Here is a 22,257-nt window from a genome sequence, read left to right on the forward strand (position 1 = left end):
CCCAGAGATAGTGACTATGGTATGGGTTAAACAGTACCCAGAGATAGTGGCTATGATATGGTACCCAGAGATAGTGACTATGGTATGGGTTTAAACAGTACCCAGAGATAGTGGCTATGGTATGGTACCCAGAGATAGTGGCTATGATATGGTACCCAGAGATAGTGGCTATGGTATGGTACCCAGAGATAGTGGCTATGGTATGGTACCCAGAGATAGTGGCTATGGTATGGGTTTAAACAGTACCCAGAGATAGTGGCTATGATATGGGTTAAACAGTACCCAGAGATAGTGGCTATGGTATGGTACCCAGAGATAGTGGCTATGATATGGTACCCAGAGATAGTGGCTATGGTATGGTACCCAGAGATAGTGGCTTTGATATGGTAGCCAGAGATAGTGGTTATGGTATGGGTTAAACAGTACCCAGAGATAGTGGATATGATATGGTACCCAGAGATAGTGGCTATGATATGGGTTAAACAGTACCCAGAGATAGTGGCTATGGTATGGTATCCAGAGATAGTGGCTATGATATGGTACCCAGAGATAGTGACTATGTTATGGTACCCAGAGATAGTGGCTATGATATGGTACCCAGAGATAGTGACTATGGTATGGTACCCAGAGATAGTGGCTATGATATGGGTTAAACAGTATCCAGAGATAGTGGCTATGATATGGGTTAAACAGTACCCAGAGATAGTGGCTATGGTATGGGTTAAACAGTACTCAGAGATAGTGGCTATGATATGGTACCCAGAGATAGTGGCTATGGTATGGGTTAAACAGTACCCAGAGATAGTGGCTATGGTATAGGTTAAACAGTACTCAGAGATAGTGGCTATGGTATGGGTTAAACAGTACCCAGAGATAGTGGCTATGGTATGGGTTAAACAGTACTCAGAGATAGTGGCTATGATATGGTACCCAGAGATAGTGGCTATGATATGGTACCCAGAGATAGTGGTTTTAGGTAAATGTGGTCTTGGGTCGTCCTATAGGGGGCTTGTAGTCTTGGGTCGTCCTATAGGGGGCTTGTAGTCTTGGGTCGTCCTATAGGGGGATTGTAGTCTTGGGTCGTCCTACAGGGGGCTTGTAGTCTTGGGTCATCCTATAGGGGCTTGTAGTCTTGGGTCGTCCTAAAGGGGGCTTGTAGTCTTGGGTCATCCTATAGGGGCTTGTAGTCTTGGGTCGTCCTAAAGGGGGCTTGTAGTCTTGGGTCGTCCTATAGGGGCTTGTAGTTTTGGGTCGTCCTACAGGGGGCTTGTAGTCTTGGTTCGTCCTATAGGGGCTTGTAGTCTTTGTTGTCCTATAGGGGGCTTGTAGTCTTGGTTGTCCTATAGGGGCTTGTAGTCTTGGGTTGTCCTATAGGGGGCTTGTAGTCTTGGGTTGTCCTATAGGGGCTTGTAGTCTTGGTTGTCCTATAGGGGGCTTGTAGTCTTGGTTGTCCTATAGGGGGCTTGTAGTCTTGGTTGTCCTATAGGGGGCTTGTAGTCTTGGGTCGTCCTATAGGGGGCTTGTAGTCTTGGGTTGTCCTATAGGGGGATTGTAGTCTTGGGTTGTCCTATAGGGGCTTGTAGTCTTGGGTTGTCCTATAGGGGCTTGTAGTCTTGGTTGTCTTATAGGGGGCTTGTAGTCTTGGGTCGTCCTATAGGGGGCTTGTAGTCTTGGGTCGTCCTATAGGGGGCTTGTAGTCTTGGTTGTCCTATAGGGGGCTTGTAGTCTTGGGTCGTCCTATAGGGGCTTGTAGTCTTGGGTCGTCCTATAGGGGGCTTGTAGTCTTCGTCGTCCTATAGGGGGCTTGTAGTCTTGGTTGTCCTATAGGGGGCTTGTAGTCTTGGTTGTCCTATAGGGGCTTGTAGTCTTGGGTTGTCCTATAGGGGGCTTGTAGTCTTGGGTTGTCCTATAGGGGCTTGTAGTCTTGGTTGTCCTATAGGGGGCTTGTAGTCTTGGTTGTCCTATAGGGGGCTTGTAGTCTTGTGTTGTCCTATAGGGGGCTTGTAGTCTTGGTTGTCCTATAGGGGCTTGTAGTCTTGGTTGTCCTATAGGGGGCTTGTAGTCTTGGGTTGTCCTATAGGGGGATTGTAGTCTTGTGTTGTCCTATAGGGGGCTTGTAGTCTTGGGTTGTTCTATAGGGGCTTGTAGTCTTGGGTTGTCCTATAGGGGGCTTGTAGTCTTGTGTTGTCCTATAGGGGGCTTGTAGTCTTGTGTTGTCCTATAGGGGGCTTGTAGTCTTGGTCGTCCTATAGGGGGCTTGTAGTCTTGGTTGTCCTATAGGGGGCTTGTAGTCTTGTGTTGTCCTATAGGGGGCTTGTAGTCTTGGTCGTCCTATAGGGGGCTTGTAGTCTTGGTTGTCCTATAGGGGCTTGTAGTCTTGGTTGTCCTATAGGGGGCTTGTAGTCTTGTGTTGTCCTATAGGGGGCTTGTAGTCTTGGGTTGTCCTATAGGGGGCTTGTAGTCTTGGTTGTCCTATAGGGGGATTGTAGTCTTGGGTTGTCCTATAGGGGGCTTGTAGTCTTGGTTGTCCTATAGGGGCTTGTAGTCTTGGTTGTCCTATAGGGGGCTTGTAGTCTTGGGTTGTCCTATAGGGGGCTTGTAATCTTGGTTGTCCTATAGGGGGCTTGTAGTCTTGGTTGTCCTATAGGGGGCTTGTAGTCTTGGTTGTCCTATAGGGGGCTTGTAGTCTTGGTTTGTCCTATTGGGGGCTTGTAGTCTTGGGTTGTCCTATAGGGGGCTTGTAGTCTTGGTTTGTCCTATAGGGGGCTTGTAGTCTTGGGTCGTCCTATAGGGGGCTTGTAGTCTTGGTTTGTCCTATAGGGGGCTTGTAGTCTTGGGTTGTCCTATAGGGGGCTTGTAGTCTTGGTTTGTCCTATAGGGGGCTTGTAGTCTTGGGTCGTCCTATAGGGGGCTTGTAGTCTTGGTCGTCCTATAGGGGCTTGTAGTCTTGGGTTGTCCTATAGGGGCTTGTAGTCTTGGTTGTCCTATAGGGGCTTGTAGTCTTCGTTGTCTAATAGGGGCTTGTAGTCTTGTGTTGTCCTATAGGGGGCTTGTAGTCTTGGTTTGTCCTATAGGGGGCTTGTAGTCTTGGGTTGTCCTATAGGGGCTTGTAGTCTTGGGTTGTCCTATAGGGGCTTGTAGTCTTGGGTTGTCCTATAGGGGGCTTGTAGTCTTGGGTTGTCCTATAGGGGCTTGTAGTCTTGGGTTGTCCTATAGGGGCTTGTAGTCTTGGTTGTCCTATAGGGGCTTGTAGTCTTGGTTGTCCTATAGGGGCTTGTAGTCTTGTGTTGTCCTATAGGGGGCTTGTAGTCTTGGTTTGTCCTATAGGGGGCTTGTAGTCTTGGGTTGTCCTATAGGGGCTTGTAGTCTTGGGTTGTCCTATAGGGGCTTGTAGTCTTGTGTTGTCCTATAGGGGGCTTGTAGTCTTGGGTTGTCCTATAGGGGGCTTGTAGTCTTGGTTGTCCTATAGGGGGCTTGTAGTCTTGGTTGTCCTATAGGTTCTTGTAGTCTTGGGTTGTCCTATAGGGGGCTTGTAGTCTTGGGTTGTCCTATAGGGGGCTTGTAGTCTTGGTTTGTCCTATAGGGGGCTTGTAGTCTTGGGTCGTCCTATAGGGGGCTTGTAGTCTTGGTCGTCCTATAGGGGCTTGTAGTCTTGGGTTGTCCTATAGGGGCTTGTAGTCTTGGTTGTCCTATAGGGGCTTGTAGTCTTCGTTGTCTTATAGGGGCTTGTAGTCTTGTGTTGTCCTATAGGGGGCTTGTAGTCTTGGTTTGTCCTATAGGGGGCTTGTAGTCTTGGGTTGTCCTATAGGGGCTTGTAGTCTTGGGTTGTCCTATAGGGGCTTGTAGTCTTGGGTTGTCCTATAGGGGGCTTGTAGTCTTGGGTTGTCCTATAGGGGCTTGTAGTCTTGGGTTGTCCTATAGGGGCTTGTAGTCTTGGTTGTCCTATAGGGGCTTGTAGTCTTGGTTGTCCTATAGGGGCTTGTAGTCTTGTGTTGTCCTATAGGGGGCTTGTAGTCTTGGTTTGTCCTATAGGGGGCTTGTAGTCTTGGGTTGTCCTATAGGGGCTTGTAGTCTTGGGTTGTCCTATAGGGGCTTGTAGTCTTGTGTTGTCCTATAGGGGGCTTGTAGTCTTGGGTTGTCCTATAGGGGGCTTGTAGTCTTGGTTGTCCTATAGGGGGCTTGTAGTCTTGGTTGTCCTATAGGTGCTTGTAGTCTTGGGTTGTCCTATAGGGGGCTTGTAGTCTTGGGTTGTCCTATAGGGGCTTGTAGTCTTGGTTGTCCTATAGGGGGCTTGTAGTCTTGGTTGTCCTATAGGGGGCTTGTAGTCTTGGGTCGTCCTATAGGGGGCTTGTAGTCTTGGCCGTCCTATAGGGGCTTGTAGTCTTGGGTTGTCCTATAGGGGCTTGTAGTCTTGGTTGTCCTATAGGGGCTTGTAGTCTTGGTTGTCCTATAGGGGCTTGTAGTCTTGTGTTGTCCTATAGGGGGCTTGTAGTCTTGGTTTGTCCTATAGGGGGCTTGTAGTCTTGGGTTGTCCTATAGGGGCTTGTAGTCTTGGGTTGTCCTATAGGGGCTTGTAGTCTTGGGTTGTCCTATAGGGGGCTTGTAGTCTTGGGTTGTCCTATAGGGGCTTGTAGTCTTGGGTTGTCCTATAGGGGGCTTGTAGTCTTGGTTTGTCCTATAGGGGGCTTGTAGTCTTGGGTTGTCCTATAGGGGCTTGTAGTCTTGGGTTGTCCTATAGGGGCTTGTAGTCTTGTGTTGTCCTATAGGGGGCTTGTAGTCTTGGGTTGTCCTATAGGGGGCTTGTAGTCTTGGGTTGTCCTATAGGGGGTTTGTAGTCTTGGGTTGTCCTATAGGGGGCTTGTCGTCTTGGGTTGTCCTATAGGGGGCTTGTAGTCTTGGGTTGTCCTACAGGGGGCTTGTAGTCTTGGGTTGTCCTATAGGGGCTTGTAGTCTTGGGTTGTCCTATAGGGGGCTTGTAGTCTTGGTTGTCCTATAGGGGGCTTGTAGTCTTGGTTGTCCTATAGGGGGCTTGTAGTCTTGGGTTGTCCTATAGGGGCTTGTAGTCTTGGGTTGTCCTATAGGGGGTTTGTAGTCTTGGGTTGTCCTATAGGGGGCTTGTAGTCTTGGGTTGTCCTATAGGGGGCTTGTAGTCTTGGGTTGCCAGTTGATTTCAGGCTCATTGATAGTGATGATATTTGTGTCTTATTTATGTCCGTAGCAATCACATGCGGTCACCCGGGCAACCCTACCTTTGGCGTTACCCAGGGAACACAGTTCAACCTGAACAGCGTGGTGCACTTCCTGTGTCACTCTGGGTACATCCTGCAGGGGGTGGTGGAGTCTCTCTGCCAGTCCAACGGACAGTGGAGTAACACCCTACCCAAGTGTAAAAGTAAGTCTAGGGGCCAAGGTGTGTGTGTGTGTGTGTGTGTGTGTGTGTGTGTGTGTGTGTGTGTGTGTGTGTGTGTGTGTGTGTGTGTGTGTGTGTGTGTGTGTGTGTGTGTGTGTGTGTGTGTGTGTGTGTGTGTGTGTGTGTGTGTGTGTGTGTAACTGTGTATGTGTTAATTGTGTAGCTGTGTATGTGTGTTTGTAGTTGTGTATGTGTGTGTGCATAGTTGTGTAGTTGTGTATGTGTGTGTGTGTGTTTGTGAGTAGCTATGCGTGTGTGTGGGTATTGTTGTACCAGTTTTTCAATGGGAGTGTATGTGTGCGATTCAGGGTTTCTGTAAGGAAGATTTGTCCCGGATAACGTGACCGGTAAGATTAGAGTTTACCGGCCATTATAGAAATGTACCGGACCCATACGCATTAGGTGCTGAATCCATTAGGTCGTCCACCCACTGTGCTCAGAGACACAGAAATCACGTTTATATTACGGTAATTCATCTGAACATAATACCCAACTCCTGTAATGAACCAGCCAATAAAACAGCACTTTCAAACATTTGGCAAAATGCAATTCGCCGGATAACACCATTCTAGACAGAACCCCTGGGATAACACCATTCTAGACAGAAACCCTGGGATAACACCATTCTAGACAGAACCCCTGGGATAACACCATTCTAGACAGAACCCCTGGGATAACACCATTCTAGACAGAACCCCTGGGATAACACCATTCTAGACAGAACCCCTGGGATAACACCATTCTAGACAGAACCCCTGGGATAACACCATTCTAGACAGAACCCCTGGGATAACACCAAAATAAAGGGAACACTAAAATCCAACTTGGTCTTAAAACAAGTCAAAATGAGGCTCAGTAGTGTGTGTGGCCTCCACGTGCCTGTATGACCTCCCTACAATGCCTGGGCATGCTCCTGATGAGGTGGCGGATGGTCTCCTGAGGTATCTCCTCCCAGACCTGGACTAAAGCATCCGCCAACTCCTGGACAGTCTGTGGTGCAACGTGGCGTTGGTGGATGGAGCGAGACATGATGTCCCAGATGTGCTCAATTGGATTCAAGTCTGTGGAACGGGCAGGCCAGTCCATAGCATCAATGCCTTCCTCTTGCAGGAACTGCTGACACACTCCAGCCACATGAGGTCTAGCATTGTCTTGCATTAGGAGGAACCCAGGGCCAACCTACCTCTGGCGAGCACATGGAGGGCTGTGCGGCCTCCCAAATAAATGCCACCCCACACCATGACTGACCCACCGCCAAACCGGTCATGCTGGAGGATGTTGCAGGCTGCAGAACGTTCTCCACGGCGTCTCCAGACTCTGTCACGTCTGTCACATGTGCTCAGTGTGAACCTGCTTTCATCTGTGAAGAGAACAGTGCGCCAGTGGCGAATTTGCCAATCTTGGTGTTCTCTGGCAAATGCCAAACGTCCTGCACAGTGTTGGGCTGTAAGCACAACCCCCCACCTGTGGACGTCGGGCCCTCATACCACCCTCATGCAGTCTGTTTCTGACCATTTGAGCAGACACATGCACATTTGTGGCCTGCTGGAGGTCATTTTGCAGGGCTCTGGCAGTGCTCCTCCTGCTCCTCCTTGCACAAAGATGGAGGTAGCGGTCCTGCTGCTGGGTTGTTGCCCTCCTACGGCCTCCTCCACGTCTCCTGATGTACTGGCCTGTCTCCTGGTAGAGCCTCCATGCTCTGGACACTACGCTGACAGACACACCAAACCTTCTTGCCACAGCTCGCATTGATGTGCCATCCTGGATGAGCTGCACTACTTGAGCCACTTGTGTGGGTTGTAGACTCCGTCTCATGCTACCACTAGAGTGAAAGCACCGCCAGTATTCAAAAGTGACCAAAACATCAGCCAGGAAGCATAGGAACTGAGAAGTGGCTTGTGGTCACCACCTGCAGAACCACTTCCTTTATTGGGGGTGTCTTGCTAATTGCCTATAATTTCCACCTGTTGTCTATTCCATTTGCACAACAGCATGTGAAATGTGAAATGTATTGTCAATCAGTGTTGCTTCCTAAGTGGACAGTTTGATTTCACAGAAGTGTGATGGACTTGGAGTTACATTGTGTTGTTTAAGTGTTCCCTTTATCTGTTGATCAGTGTACATGAAGTCCTTCAAAATCAACATGATTTAGCCACAGAGGAATCAAGGATCATTAAAAAAAAAATAGCTGTGTATTGTTTCATATCACAAGCTCGTCGGCTTGCCTGGACCGCAGAGTGACAACAGGCCTAGCTGATTACTGAGTTGCGGCTGTCAGTTAAAAAAAACATCTTAAATATGTTTGAAGATAATGTGGTTTGAGTATAAATTCAAATGTTGAGACAGGAAGAAAAGAGAAAATATAGGCCAGTCTCTCTCCAGAATGGCACAGCTGTCTCTTACCGATTCTAGCATTGTTATTGTTTCATTGTGTGATTCGTATGCCATTTTGATTGTTTATTTGATAAATCTCCCATTACAGCAAGGAGAGAGATTCATGAAATAACTCATTTTCATTTGTTGGCTTTATGCAGCCTATTTTGACTTAGTTGACATTTAGCAGTTATAGACCTACTGCCACATTGACCTATAGGCTATCTCTGAGATCTATGGAAGTTATAGGTCTATAGGCTATCTCTGAGATCTATGGAAGTTATAGGTCTATAGGCTATCTCTGAGATCTATGGAAGTTATAGGTCTATAGGCTATCTCTGAGTTCTATGGAAGTTATAGGTCTATAGGCTAACTCTGAGTTCTATGGAAGTTATAGGTCTATAGGCTAACTCTGAGTTCTATGGAAGTTATAGGTCTATAGGCTAACTCTGAGTTCTATGGAAGTTATAGGTCTATAGGCTAACTCTGAGTTCTATGAAAGTTATAGGTCTATAGGCTAACTCTGAGTTCTATGGAAGTTATAGGCGTAGTTATAGACATAGTTGCAAAGAAAAAGCCATAGGCCAGCATCCCGGGAGTTGCCTCTTCACTGTTGACGTTGAGACTGGACAGAGGAACTCTGCCTAGAAGGCCAGCATCCCGGGAGTCGCATCTTCACTGTTGACGTTGAGACTGGACAGAGGAACTCTGCCTAGAAGGCCAGCATCCCGGGAGTCGCCTCTTCACTGTTGACGTTGAGACTGGACAGAGGTACTCTGCCTAGAAGGCCAGCATCCCGGAGTCTCCTCTTCACTGTTGACGTTGAGACTGGACAGAGGAACTCTGCCTAGAAGGTCAGGATCCAGGAGTCGCCTCTTCACTGTTGACGTTGAGACTGGACAGAGGAATTCTGCCTAGAAGGCCAGTATCCCGGGAGTCGCCTCTTCACTGTTGACGATGAGACTGGACAGAGGAACTGTGCCTAGAAGGTCAGCATCCCGGAGTCACCCCTTCACTGTTGACGTTGAGACTGGACAGAGGAACTCTGCCTAGAAGGCCAGAATCCCAGAGTGGCCTCTTCACTGTTGACGTTGAGACTGGACAGAGGAACTCTGCCTAGAAGGCCAGCATCCCGGGAGTCGCCTCTTTACTGTTGACGTTGAGACTGGACAGAGGAACTCTGCCTAGAAGGCCAGCATCCCGGGAGTCGCCTCTTCACTGTTGACTTTGAGACTGGTGTTTTGCGGGAACTATTTAATGAAGCTTCCAGTTGAGGAATTGTGAGGCCTCTGTTTCTCAAACGAGACACTCTGATGTACTTGTCCTCTTCGTCAGTTGTGCACCGGGGCCTCCCACTCCTCTTTCTGTTCTATTTGGAACTTTTGTCAGTGTAATGTTTACTGTTGATTTGTATTGTTTATTTCACTTTTTTATTTTTATTTTTTATTTCACCTTTATTTAACCAGGTAGGCTAGTTGAGAACAAGTTCTCATTTGCAACTGCGACCTGGCCAAGATAAAGCATAGCAGTGTGAACAGACAACACAGAGTTACACATGGAGTAAACAATTAACAAGTCAATAACACAGTAGAAAAAAATGGGCAGTCTATAAACAATGTGTGCAAAAGGCATGAGGAGGTAGGCGAATAATACAATTTTGCAGATTAACACTGGAGTGATAAATGATCAGATGGTCATGTACAGGTAGAGATATTGGTGTGCAAAAGAGCAGAAAAGTAAATAAATAAAAAACAGTATAAAAACAGTATGGGAATGAGGTAGGTGAAAATGGGTGGGCTATTTACCAATAGACTATGTACAGCTGCAGCGATCGGTTAGCTGCTCGGATAGCTGATGTTTGAAGTTGGTGAGGAAGATAAAAGTCTCCAACTTCAGCGATTTTTGCAGTTCGTTCCAGTCACAGGCAGCAGAGTACTGGAACGAAAGGCGGCCAAATGAGGTGTTGGCTTTAGGGATGATCAGTGAGATACACCTGCTGGAGCGCGTGCTACGGATGGGTGTTGCCATCGTGACCAGTGAACTGAGATAAGGCGGAGCTTTAGCTAGCATGGGCTTGTAGATGACCTGGAGCCAGTGGGTCTGGCGACGAATATGTAGTGAGGGCCAGCCGACTAGAGCATACAAGTCGCAGTGGTGGGTGGTATAAGGTGCTTTAGTGACAAAACGGATGGCACTGTGATAGACTGCATCCAGTTTGCTGAGTAGAGTGTTGGAAGCCATTTTGTAGATGACATCGCCGAAGTCGAGGATCAGTAGGATAGTCAGTTTTACTAGGGTAAGCTTGGCGGCGTGAGTGAAGGAGGCTTTGTTGCGGAATAGAAAGCCGACTCTTGATTTGATTGTCGATTGGAGCTGTTTGATGTGAGTCTGGAAGGAGAGTTTGCAGTCTAGCCAGACACCTAGGTACTTATACATGTCCACATATTCAAGGTCGGAACCATCCAGGGTGGTGATGGTAGTCGGGCATGCGGGTGCAGGCAGCGATCGGTTGAAAAGCATGCATTTGGTTTTACTCGCGTTTAAGAGCAGTTGGAGGCCAAGGAAGGAGTGCTGTATGGCATTGAAGCTCGTTTGGAGGTTAGCTAGCACAGTGTCCAATGACGGGCCGAAAGTATATAGAATGGTGTCGTCTGCGTAGAGGTGGATCAGGGAATCACCCGCAGCAAGAGCAACATCATTGATATATACAGAGAAAAGAGTCGGCCCGAGAATTGAACCCTGTGGCACCCCCATAGAGACTGCCAGAGGACCGGACAGCATGCCCTCCGATTTGACACACTGAACTCTGTCTGCAAAGTAATTGGTGAACCAGGCAAGGCAGTCATCCGAAAAACCGAGGCTATTGAGTCTGCCGATAAGAATATGGTTATTGACAGAGTCGAAAGCCTTGGCGAGGTCGATGAAGACGGCTGCACAGTACTGTCTTTTATCGATGGCGGTTATGATATCGTTTAGTACCTTGAGTGTGGCTGAGGTGCACCCATGACCGGCTCGGAAACCAGATTGCACAGCGGAGAAGGTACGGTGGGATTCGAGATGGTCAGTGACCTGTTTGTTGACTTGGCTTTCGAAGACCTTAGATAGGCAGGGCAGGATGGATATAGGTCTATAACAGTTTGGGTCCAGGGTGTCTCCCCCTTTGAAGAGGGGGATGACTGCGGCAGCTTTCCAATCCTTGGGGATCTCAGACGATATGAAAGAGAGGTTGAACAGGCTGGTAATAGGGGTTGCAACAATGGCGGCAGATAGTTTCAGAAAAGATTGTCAAGCCCAGCTGATTTGTACGGGTCCAGGTTTTGCAGCTCTTTCAGAACATCTGCTATCTGGATTTGGGTAAAGGAGAACCTGGAGAGGCTTGGGCGAGGAGCTGCGGGGGGGGCAGAGCTGTTGGCCGAGGTTGGAGTAGCCAGGCGGAAGGCATGGCCAGCCATTGAGAAGTGCTTATTGAAGTTTTCGATAATCATGGATTTATCGGTGGAGACCGTGTTACCTAGCCTCAGTGCAGTGGGCAGCTGGGAGGAGGAGCTCTTGTTCTCCATGGACTTCACAGTGTCCCAGGACTTTTTGTAGTTGGAGCTACAGGATGCAAACTTCTGCCTGAAGAAGCTGGCCTTAGCTTTCCTGACTGACTGCGTGTATTGGTTCCTGACTTCCCTGAACAGTTGCATATCACGGGGGCTATTCGATGCTATTGCAGTCCGCCACAGGATGTTTTTGTGCTGGTCGAGGGCGGTCAGGTCTGGAGTGAACCAAGGGCTGTATCTGTTCTTGGTTCTGCATTTTTTGAACGGAGCATGCTTATCTAAAATGGTGAGGAAGTTACTTTTAAAGAATGACCAGGCATCCTCAACTGACGGGATGAGGTCAATGTCCTTCCAGGATACCCTGGCCAGGTCGATTAGAAAGGCCTGCTCACAGAAGTTTTTTAGGGAGTGTTTGACAGTGATGAGGGGTGGTCGTTTGACTGCGGCTCCGTGGCGGATACAGGCAATGAGGCAGTGATCGCTGAGATTCTGGTTGAAGACAGCAGAGGTATTTTTGGAGGGCCAGTTAGTCAGGATGACTTCTATGAGGGTGCCCTTGCTTACAGAGTTAGGGTTGTACCTGGTGGGTTCCTTGATGATTTGAGTGAGATTGAGGGCATCTAGCTTAGATTGTAGGACTGCCGGGGTGTTAAGCATATCCCAGTTTAGGTCACCTAACAGAACAAACTCTGAAGCTAGATGGGGGGCGATCAATTCACAAATGGTGTCCAGGGCACAGCTGGGAGCTGAGGGTGGTCGGTAGCAGGCGGCAACAGTGAGAGACTTATTTCTGGAGAGAGTCATTTTCAAAATTAGTAGTTCAAACTGTTTGGGTATGGACCTGGGAAGTATGACATTACTTTGCAGGCTATCTCTGCAGTAGACTGCGACTCCGCCCCCTTTGGCAGTTCTATCTTGACGGAAGATGTTATAGTTGGGTATGGAAATCTCTGAATTTTTGGTGGCCTTCCTGAGCCAGGATTCAGACACGGCAAGGACATCAGGGTTAGCAGAGTGTGCTAAAGCAGTGAGTAAAACAAACTTAGGGAGGAGGCTTCTGATGTTGACATGCATAAAACCAAGGCTTTTTCGATCACAGAAGTCAACAAATGAGGGTACCTGGGGACATGCAGGGCCTGGGTTTACCTCCACATCACCCGCGGAACAGAGAATGAGTAGTATGAGGGTGCGGCTAAAGGCTATCAAAACTGGTCGCCTAGAGCGTTGGGGGCAGAGGATAAGAGGAGCAGGTTTCTGGGCATGGTAGAATATATTCAGGGCATAATGCGCAGACAGGGGTATGGTGGGGTGCGGGTACAGCGGAGGTAAGCCCAGGCACTGGGTGATGATGAGAGAGGTTGTATCTCTGGACATGCTGGTTGTAATGGGTGAGGTCACCGCATATGTGGGAGGTATGAGGAGTGGGACTAGGGGCTCCATTGTGAACTAAAACAATGATAACTAACCTGAGCAACAGTATACAAGGCATATTGACATTTGAGAGAGACATACAGCGAGGCATTTTGTTTATTATCTATTTCACTTGCTTTATTGGCAATGTAAACATGTGTTTGCCATGTCAATAAAGCCCTTAACATGTGTTTCCCATGGCAATAAAGCCCTTAACATGTGTTTGCCATGGCAATAAAGCCCTTAACATGTGTTTGCCATGTCAATAAAGCCCTTAACATGTGTTTGCCATGTCAATAAAGCCCTTAACATGTGTTTGCCATGTCAATAAAGCCCTTAACATGTGTTTGCCATGTCAATAAAGCCCTTAACATGTGTTTGCCATGTCAATAAAGCCCTTAACATGTGTTTGCCATGTCAATAAAGCCCTTAACATGTGTTTGCCATGTCAATAAAGCCCTTAACATGTGTTTCAAATCTAACAGCCTGTAGCTAGTATTTCAAAATTTTGCACTCTCCTCAAACAATAGCATGGTATTCCAAGCTAGCTAGGTGGGCGATGTTCTGGTGAGACGCCCAGGGATGAGATTAATCACTTCTGCCCCCTCTCTCTCTCTCTCTCTCTCTCTCTCTCTCTCTCTCTCTCTCTCTCTCTCTCTCTCTCTCTCTCTCTCTTTGTCTCTCTCTCTCTGTCTCTCTCTCTCTCTTCTCTCTCCTGTCTCTCTCTCTGTCTGTCTCTCTCTGTCTCTCTCTGTCGCTCTCTCTCTCCCTCTCTCTCTCGACCCCCATAAGTTTTTACAAATATCACCGTTACTCCAGCCCCTTGCTCATAGGACACTAGACAATATGTAGTCAATGTGAAGCCTAATCAAAGCCTTATGCTAGTTTATGCTAAACAGTGACATGTATAGAGTATATATATGATGATTACCACCTCAGGTTGTAAATTATATGCGCTAAAGGTCAGCGTTTAAAAAATATATATATATATATATAAGAACATTATGCCAGCTATTTGTGGGTGATTTAGTGTTGTGTAGGGTATTTGAGGATGATGTAGCTGTTTTGGCCGGGTTTCTTGCATGGAAGTGAAGAAGCTTCTAAAGGCTTTTAAAGGAGTTCATTAATATTATACACAGGCATTTAGCAGTCACATAACAGTTCTATTAGAGCAAGGAGAAAGATTTAGTGCTGCTGAACAAACGGCCCGTCATTCGCAGACTCTACCATCTGTTCTACTGGCCATCGTGTAGACAGAGGTTAACCCTCCTGCTGGGTAACTCTACCATCTGTTCTACTGGCCATCGTGTAGACAGAGGTTAACCCTCCTGCTGGGTAACTCTACCATCTGTTCTACTGGCCATCGTGTAGACAGAGGTTAACCCTCCTGCTGTGTAACTCTACCATCTGTTCTACTGGCCATCGTGTAGACAGAGGTTAACCCTCCTGCTGTGTAACTCTACCATCTGTTCTACTGGCCATCGTGTAGACAGAGGTTAACCCTCCTGCTGTGTAACTCTACCATCTGTTCTACTGGCCATCGTGTAGACAGAGGTTAACCCTCCTGCTGTGTAACTCTACCATCTGTTCTACTGGCCATCGTGTAGACAGAGGTTAACCCTCCTGCTGTGTTCAAGGTCGAATTGGACCGATTTGCACGTTTTCTCTCTGAAAAAGTGTAGTTCATTTAATCTGATTGTCATCGGGTTTCATGACTTTGTCCACACAGGGCATCTGAACACACAACATATTTTTTGATGATTTTCATTTCATTTTGGGTGTTTTATTTTTTTATTTAACTTTTGTACACCTGTGTTGTTTATGGTTAAAAAATTACCGGTCGAAATGAATGGGTGAGACTACAAGTCTATAACTACAATTAGACTACAATTAGTATATAACTACAATGATACTACAATAAGTCTATAACTACAATGATACTACAATTAGTCTATAACTACATTTAGACTACAATTAGTCTATAACTACAATTAGACTACAATTAGTCTATAACTACAATTAGACTACAATTAGTCTATAACTACAATTTGTGTATAAAATTGAGTTCAGGCACATGCCCATTCATCAGATGGACACACTTCCTCACCCAGACCCCCACATGCACGTGTGTTTGAGCGAACACACACACACACACACACACACACACACACACACACACACACACACACACACACACACACACACACACACACACACACACACACACACACACACACACACACACACACACACACACACACCTCACTCCCCTTCTTGACTTACATGGCAACCCCCACGGCAACCTTTCACCAATAGAATCTTTCCCCGACAGGAATCACACCTGTTTGAATTCTCACAAACAATTGCAACATTGTTTCAATAATCTATAGAACTTTCTCACAGCTCTGGTATATAAAGCTTTGCCTTGCTCACGATTCATTCTGACGGGGACAGGGTAGCCTAGTGGTTAGAGTGTAGAGGGGGTAGGGTAGCCTAGTGGTTAGAGTGTAGAGGAGGCAGGGTAGCCTAGTGGTTAGAGTGTAGAGGGGGTAGGGTAGCCTAGTGGTTAGAGTGTAGAGGAGGCAGGGTAGCCTAGTGGTTAGAGTGTAGAGGAGGCAGGGTAGCCTAGTGGTTAGAGTGGAGAGGGACTAGGGTAGCCTAGTGGTTAGAGTGTAGAGGGGGTAGGGTAGACTAGTGGTTAGAGTGTAGAGGGGGTAGGGTAGACTAGTGGTTAGAGTGTAGAGGGGGTAGGGTAGACTAGTGGTTAGAGTGTAGAGGGGGTAGGGTAGACTAGTGGTTAGAGTGTAGAGGGGGTAGGGTAGACTAGTGGTTAGAGTGTAGAGGGGGTAGGGTAGACTAGTGGTTAGAGTGTAGAGGGGGTAGGGTAGCCTAGTGGTTAGAGCGTTGGGCTAGGAACCGAAAGGTTGAAAGTTCATTTCCCCAAGCTGACAAGGTACATATCCGTCGTTCTGCCCCTGAACAGGCAGGTAACCCACTGTTCCTAGGCCGTCATTGAAAATAAGAATTTGTTCTTTAACTGACTTGCCTAGTTAAATAAAGGTAAAAAAAAAAAATGACCAAACAATATATTGTATGTGAGGCTCTTGATCATATCTTTGATCATGACACTGGTGAGGAGGAGAGAGGCCAGACGACTAACAGTGAAGATGCATTCGAGGAGGAAGTAGTCTGTCATAAATAGCACAATATGTTTAATCTGAGTATTTGTTGTAGTCAAAATAATCCATACATTATGCTTTTTTTTAACTAAAAAACTAGTTGTATGAGCTCAGGTCAATGAGGCCTTACAGGCCATAAATAGCAAATAGAAGGTCAAAACTTGTAATGTTCACAAGAACTTAAGTTGATAAAAAGATGTATCACAACATTAGGTGATAATTATATATATTATTATGGATTTACAATCAGCTATAATGATGTGGCCATTTTGGACCGGGGACACAGAATTCATTAACATGAAACGAACACAACAGGAGGGTTAAGGAATAGACGGGATGAGCTCCGTTTGAGACCATCCTACCAAGGGGACTTTCAAAAATGTAATATCTTATAGCGGCTTTCTTCTGTGGACAAAGGTGAGGACCAAAGCGCAGCGTGGTTAGTGTTCAACATGTTTAATAAAGATCATAAACGTGAACACTACAAAATACCAAAACAACAAATGTGAAAAACCGAAACAGTCCTATCTGGTGCATAGACACAAAGACAGAAGACAGGAAACAACCACCCACAAAACCCAACACAAAACAGGCTACCTAAATATGGTTCCCAATCAGAGACAATGACTAACACCTGCCTCTGATTGAGAACCATCAGGCCAAACATAGAAACGGGAAAAACTAGACACACAACATAGCTCACGTCAGCGACCCTCGTCGCCGACCTAGGGTTGGCAACCCTACTAAATGACTCCACTGGACTGAGGGGCAGCTCGGGACTGAGGGGCAGCTCGGGACTGAGGGGTAGCTCGGGACTGAGGGGTAGCTCCGGACTGAGGGGTAGTTCTGGACTGAGGGGCAGCTCGGGACTGGCTGACTGACGGCTCTGGCAGGTCCTGGCTGACTGACGGCTCTGGCAGCTCCTGGCTGGCTGACGGCTCTGGCAGCTCCTGGCTGGCTGACGGCTCTGGCAGCTCCTGGCTGGCTGACGGCTCTGGCAGCTCCTGGCTGACTGACGGCTCTGCCAGCTCCTGGCTGACTGACGGCTTTGGCAGCTCCTGGCTGACTGACGGCTCAGGACAGACTGGCGGCTCTAGCAGCTCAGGACAGGTGGGAGGCTCTAGCAGCTCTGGACAGGCTGGAGACTCTAGCAGCTCTGGACAGGCGGGGGACTCTAGCAGCTCTGGACAGGCCGGAGACTCTAGCAGCTCTGGACAGGCGGGAGACTCTAGCAGCTCTGGACAGGCGGGAGACAATTACTAAAACCTGCCTCTGATTGAGGACCATATCAGCCTAAACATAGAAATGGGAAAACTAGACACGCACGTCCTGACCAACACTAAAACAAAGAAAACATAAAAGAACTATGGTCAGAACGTGACATATCTTATCTTTCACCGGGTCATGGCTGAACGACGACATGGATAACGTACATCTGGCCAAGTTCATCGTCAAGATAGAACATCTGCCTCCAGTAACAGCTGTTGTGCGATCCCAAGGTTTTGCTGAGGTAGAGTACGCCATGATAAGCTATTGACAAAACTATTTACAAAGAGAGTATATCTCTATTTTTCATAGCTGTCTATTTACCACCACAGACCGATGCTGGCGCTAAGACTACACTCAACGAGCTTTATAAGGCCATAAGAAAACAAGACAAGTGTTATTCAGAAGCAGCGTTCCTAGTGTCCAGGGACTATAAACCTTTTCAACTTAAATCCGTTTTAGCTCATTTCACATGTGCATTTCATTTCCGAGGGGAAAAAAAACTCTAGTCCACCTTTACTCCACACACAAAGATGCATACCAAGCAATCCTTCACCCCCCATTTGGCGAATCTGACCATAACTCTATCCTCCAGATTCCTGCTTACAAGCAAAAACAAAAGCAGGAAGTACCAGTGACTAGCTCAATATGGAAATGTTCAGATGACGCCAATGCTAAGCTACAGGACTGTTTTGCACAGACTGGAATATGTTCTGGGATTCATCCAATGGCATTGAGGAGTACACCACCTCAGTCACTGGCTTCATCAATAAGTGCATCGATGACGTCTTCCCGACAGTGACCGTACGTACATATCCCAACCAGAAGCCATGGATTACAGGCAACATCCACACTGAGCTAAAGGGTAGATCTGCTACTTTCAAGGAGCGGAACATTAATCTGGACACTTATAAGAAATCCCCGTTATGACCTCCAACAAGCAATCAAACAGGCAAACATTAATCTGGACACTTATAAGAAATCCCCGTTATGACCTCCAACAAGCAATCAAACAGGCAAACATTAATCTGGACACTTATAAGAAATCCCCGTTATGACCTTCAACAAGCAATCAAACAGGCAAACATTAATACAGGACTGAGATGGAATATTCACCGGTTCTGACACCCATGGCAGGGCTTGCAAACTATCATGAATTACGAAGGGAAACCCAGCCATGAGCTGCCCAGTGACGCGAGTCTACCAGACTAAATGCCTTCTATGCACTCTTTGAGGCAAGCAACACTGAAGCATGCATGAGAGCACCAGCTTTTAAAATGTTTTATATAACATTTGTTTAACTAGGCAAGTCAGTTCTTCTTAACAAATCCTACCAAAAGGCAACGGGCCGCCTGCAGGGACGGGGGAGACAAGAGAGACAACCACAACAGTACATAAAGAGAGACCTAAGACACAACATAACATGGCAGTGACACATGACAACACATGACACAGATCCTCTCACAGATCCTCACAGATCCTCTCTCCAGATCCACATCACCTGGTAGGGGTGACCTGTCAGCTAGGATGCAATCCAAAAGTGTGCAGAACCTGAGACGCCCAGACCTGAGAGAAGAGAATCTGACGGTTCAGTGTCGCAGTAGCAGATAGATCTAGGAGGATGAGAACAGAGGAGAGAGAGTCAACTGCTTGACAGTTTGGAGTGCCTCAATGACACAGAGAAGAGCGGTGGGGTGACCCGTCTTGAAGCCTGACTGGTTAGAGTCAAGAAGATCGTTCTGAGAAAGTTGGGGAGACAGTTGGTCAGAGACGCTCAACTGTTTTGGAAAAAAGGGATGTCGTTTTTGACGCCAGAAGTTTAGATTTCCTCCATTTGTTTTGCTGCAACCCTTCTAATTTATTGTACCCTTCACAATCACAATCTCCTCCAACACACAGAGCAGGCAATGCGCTTGACCTCGTCTTTACTAGTGGCTCTCCTTATTGATCTCACTGCAACCCCACTCCAGGTCTCTGATTACTACTTGCATTTTCTGTCTCGCTTTCCTCCAACCATAACCACTCAGCCCTTATGATCCGTCACAATCTCTCTCTCTCACTCCCATTAATCACTTCTATCCTATAATTATTACTAATGATTCATTACTTATGATGAGGTAGGTAGATAGATGGGCTGTTTACAGATGGGCTATGTACAGGTGCAGTGATCTGTAAACTGCTCTGACAGCTGGGAGATGTGTGAGTCTCCAGTGTTCATGATAGTTTTGGCAACTATGTCTGTGTTTTCTATACCTGTTCACTCCTGTGAGTTGGAGGAGATTGTGGGTAAGGATGAGGTCAAAAGAGGCAAGGAGGGAAAAATAAATGATGTGTGTGCGCCGTGACAACCAGATACTCTCAGACTATGATCCATGTCTCCGCCCCCAAAAAGCCAAGGGACTGATCAACCAGACGTTCTTGACCGCAGATGGGCAGTTCCAAACTCTGCCAGAGATTTTGCATTTTGTGCGTGCAGGGTGCAATAAATTAGAAGCAGCCAAGCGTCTGTAAAGTCTACAGGGAAAGGAGTGAACAGGTATAGAAAACACAGACATAGTTGCCAAAACTATCATTGAACACTGGAGACTCACATCTCCCTCACTAAGCATCAGCTGTCAGAGAAGCTTACAGATCACTGCACCTGTACGTAGCCTATCTGTAAACAGCCCATCTATCTACCAACCTCATCCCCATACTGGTATTTATTTATTTGGCTCATTTGCACCCCAGTATCTCTACCTGGACATTCATCCTCTTCCGATCTACCATTCCAATGTTTAATTGCTATATTGTAATTACTTCGCCACCATGGCCTATTTATTTCCTTATACATATTTCCCAAATATATCCTTGACTCTTTCTAAAAGCATTGTACTGGATAATATAATATAATAATATATAAGGATAATATTGACATGGGTGACATAATGGACACGAGTCACTCACAGTGTGTGTGTAGGAAACTGTATTTTAGCTGTATACCAGGTTTTCCACTGCTAAGAGGTGCTTCAATCTGGGAGCATCTATCAGATGCTTATTGGTTGCGGTCTCTCTCTCTCCTACTCTGAGGCTGACGATGCGCCCAGACTTCTGTGTCTTAAAGGCCCCGTCTATCCGACGTACGGTGATATGGCGGAGAATAGTAAAACTATTGTAAAGGAAGTTGTGAGGGAAGTGAGTTTTTTACTCATGCAGGACCTTTCGCCCCCCCAACTACCGTCAACCAATCATGTCAATGCGGAGCCCCCCCCTGTTACAACATAGAGAGGCGCATAGCGATGTGGCACGATGTCATTGCACCCCGCCTAGGGACGGCATGGAAGAGCACCAGTAAGCCAGTGACTCAGTAATAGGGTTAGAGGCAGATAATCCCAGTGGAGAGAGGGGAACTGGCCAGGCAGAGACAACAAGGTTTGTCCCTCGAGAGCCTTTCCGTTCACCTTCCCACTCCTGAGCTAGACTACACTCAATCATAGAACCCACTGAAGAGATGAGTCTTCAGCAAAGACTTAAAGGTTGAGACCAAGTCTACATCTCTCACATTGATCGGCAGACCATTCCATAAAAATGGATCTCTATATGAGAAATCCTCGCCTCCAGCTGTTTGCTTAGAAATTTGCTTAGAAATTCTAGGGACAGTAAGGAGGCCTGCATCTTGTGGCAGTAGCATAAGTGTAGGTATGTAAGGCAGGACCAAAGATAAAAAAAAATGTGTTTTGTGTTGTGATAGCTCCTAAGAATCTTTATTGTGTTATTACATACAGCCAGAAATAACTTTTGGATATCAGCGTGGCAGTAACTCACAAGCGTTACAACCAGAAATACGACTTTCCCGAATTGGATCCTAATTGAACCCAGAAACTGCTTCAAGATGCAGATGGTAGAGAAGAAGTGGGCTTCTAGTCCGACTCAGGAGGCACACAATCCATCGCTTCGGAGTGGAGTATATTACTCACAAATGTTCACTCTGGATAATAAAGTAGACAAGCTCAGGGCGAGGATCTATTTCCAGAGAGACATCAGGGACTGTAACATGCTCATGATTCCGTGAAACAGAGTATCTCCGGATATACTGTCCCCATCCATACAGCCAGCTGGGTTCTCAGTGCATCATACAGACAGGAATCAAGAACTCTCTGGATATACTGTCCCCGTCCATACAGCCAGCTGGGTTCACAGTGCATCGTACAGACAGGAATAAAGAACTCTCTGGATATACTGTCCCCGTCCATACAGCCAGCTGGGTTCTCAGTGCATTGTACAGACAGGAATCAAGAACTCTCTGGATATACTGTCCCAGTCCATACAGCCAGCTGGGTTCTCAGTGCATCGTACAGACAGGAATAAAGAACTCTCTGGATATACTGTCCCCATCCAGACAGCCAGCTGGGTTCTCAGTGCATCGTACAGACAGGAATAAAGAACTCTCTGGATATACTGTCCCCATCCAGCCAGCCAGCTGGGTTCTCAGTGCATCGTACAGACAGGAATCAAGAACTCTCTGGATATACTGTCCCCATCCATACAGCCAGCTGGGTTCTCATCGTACAGACAGGAATAAAGAACTCTCTGGATATACTGTCCCAGTCCATACAGCCAGCTGGGTTCTCATCGTACAGACAGGAATAAAGAACTCTCTGGATATACTGTCCCCATCCATACAGCCAGCTGGGTTCTCAGTGCATCGTACAGACAGGAATAAAGAACTCTCTGGATATACTGTCCCCGTCCATACAGCCCGCTGGGTTCTCATCGTACAGACAGGAATAAAAATCTCTCCAGGGAAGAAGAAAGGTGGGTGTGTTTCATGGTTAACTACTTCTGATGTGATTGGGATAAACTGCTCTGGTGAACTCCATGCCCAAGAGGGTTAAGGCAGTGCTGGAAAATGATGGTGGTCACACAAAATATTGACACTTTGGGCCCAATTTGCACAATTTCACTTAGGGGTGTACTCACTTTTGTTGCCAGCGGTTTGGACATTAATGGCTGTGTGTGGAGTTATTTTGAGGGGACAGCAAATTTACACTGTTATACAAGCTGTACACTCACTACTTTACATTGTAGCAAAGTG

At 46.9% G+C, this 22,257-nt stretch overlaps 1 protein-coding gene across 1 annotated transcript in view; it reads left to right on the forward strand.

Annotated features, from left to right (window-relative positions):
- The window catches only part of LOC124012291 (CUB and sushi domain-containing protein 2-like), a 463,539-nt gene that overhangs the window by 356,957 nt on the left and 84,325 nt on the right, over positions 1-22,257 (forward strand). Inside the window, exon 48 of the mRNA XM_046325753.1 lies at positions 5,219-5,392. Coding sequence (XP_046181709.1) covers positions 5,219-5,392 — 174 coding nt within the window. The remainder of the gene's footprint in view (positions 1-5,218; positions 5,393-22,257) is intronic.

The sequence above is a fragment of the Oncorhynchus gorbuscha genome, linkage group LG24, assembly GCF_021184085.1.
Source record: "Oncorhynchus gorbuscha isolate QuinsamMale2020 ecotype Even-year linkage group LG24, OgorEven_v1.0, whole genome shotgun sequence".
Classification (NCBI taxonomy): domain Eukaryota; kingdom Metazoa; phylum Chordata; class Actinopteri; order Salmoniformes; family Salmonidae; genus Oncorhynchus; species Oncorhynchus gorbuscha.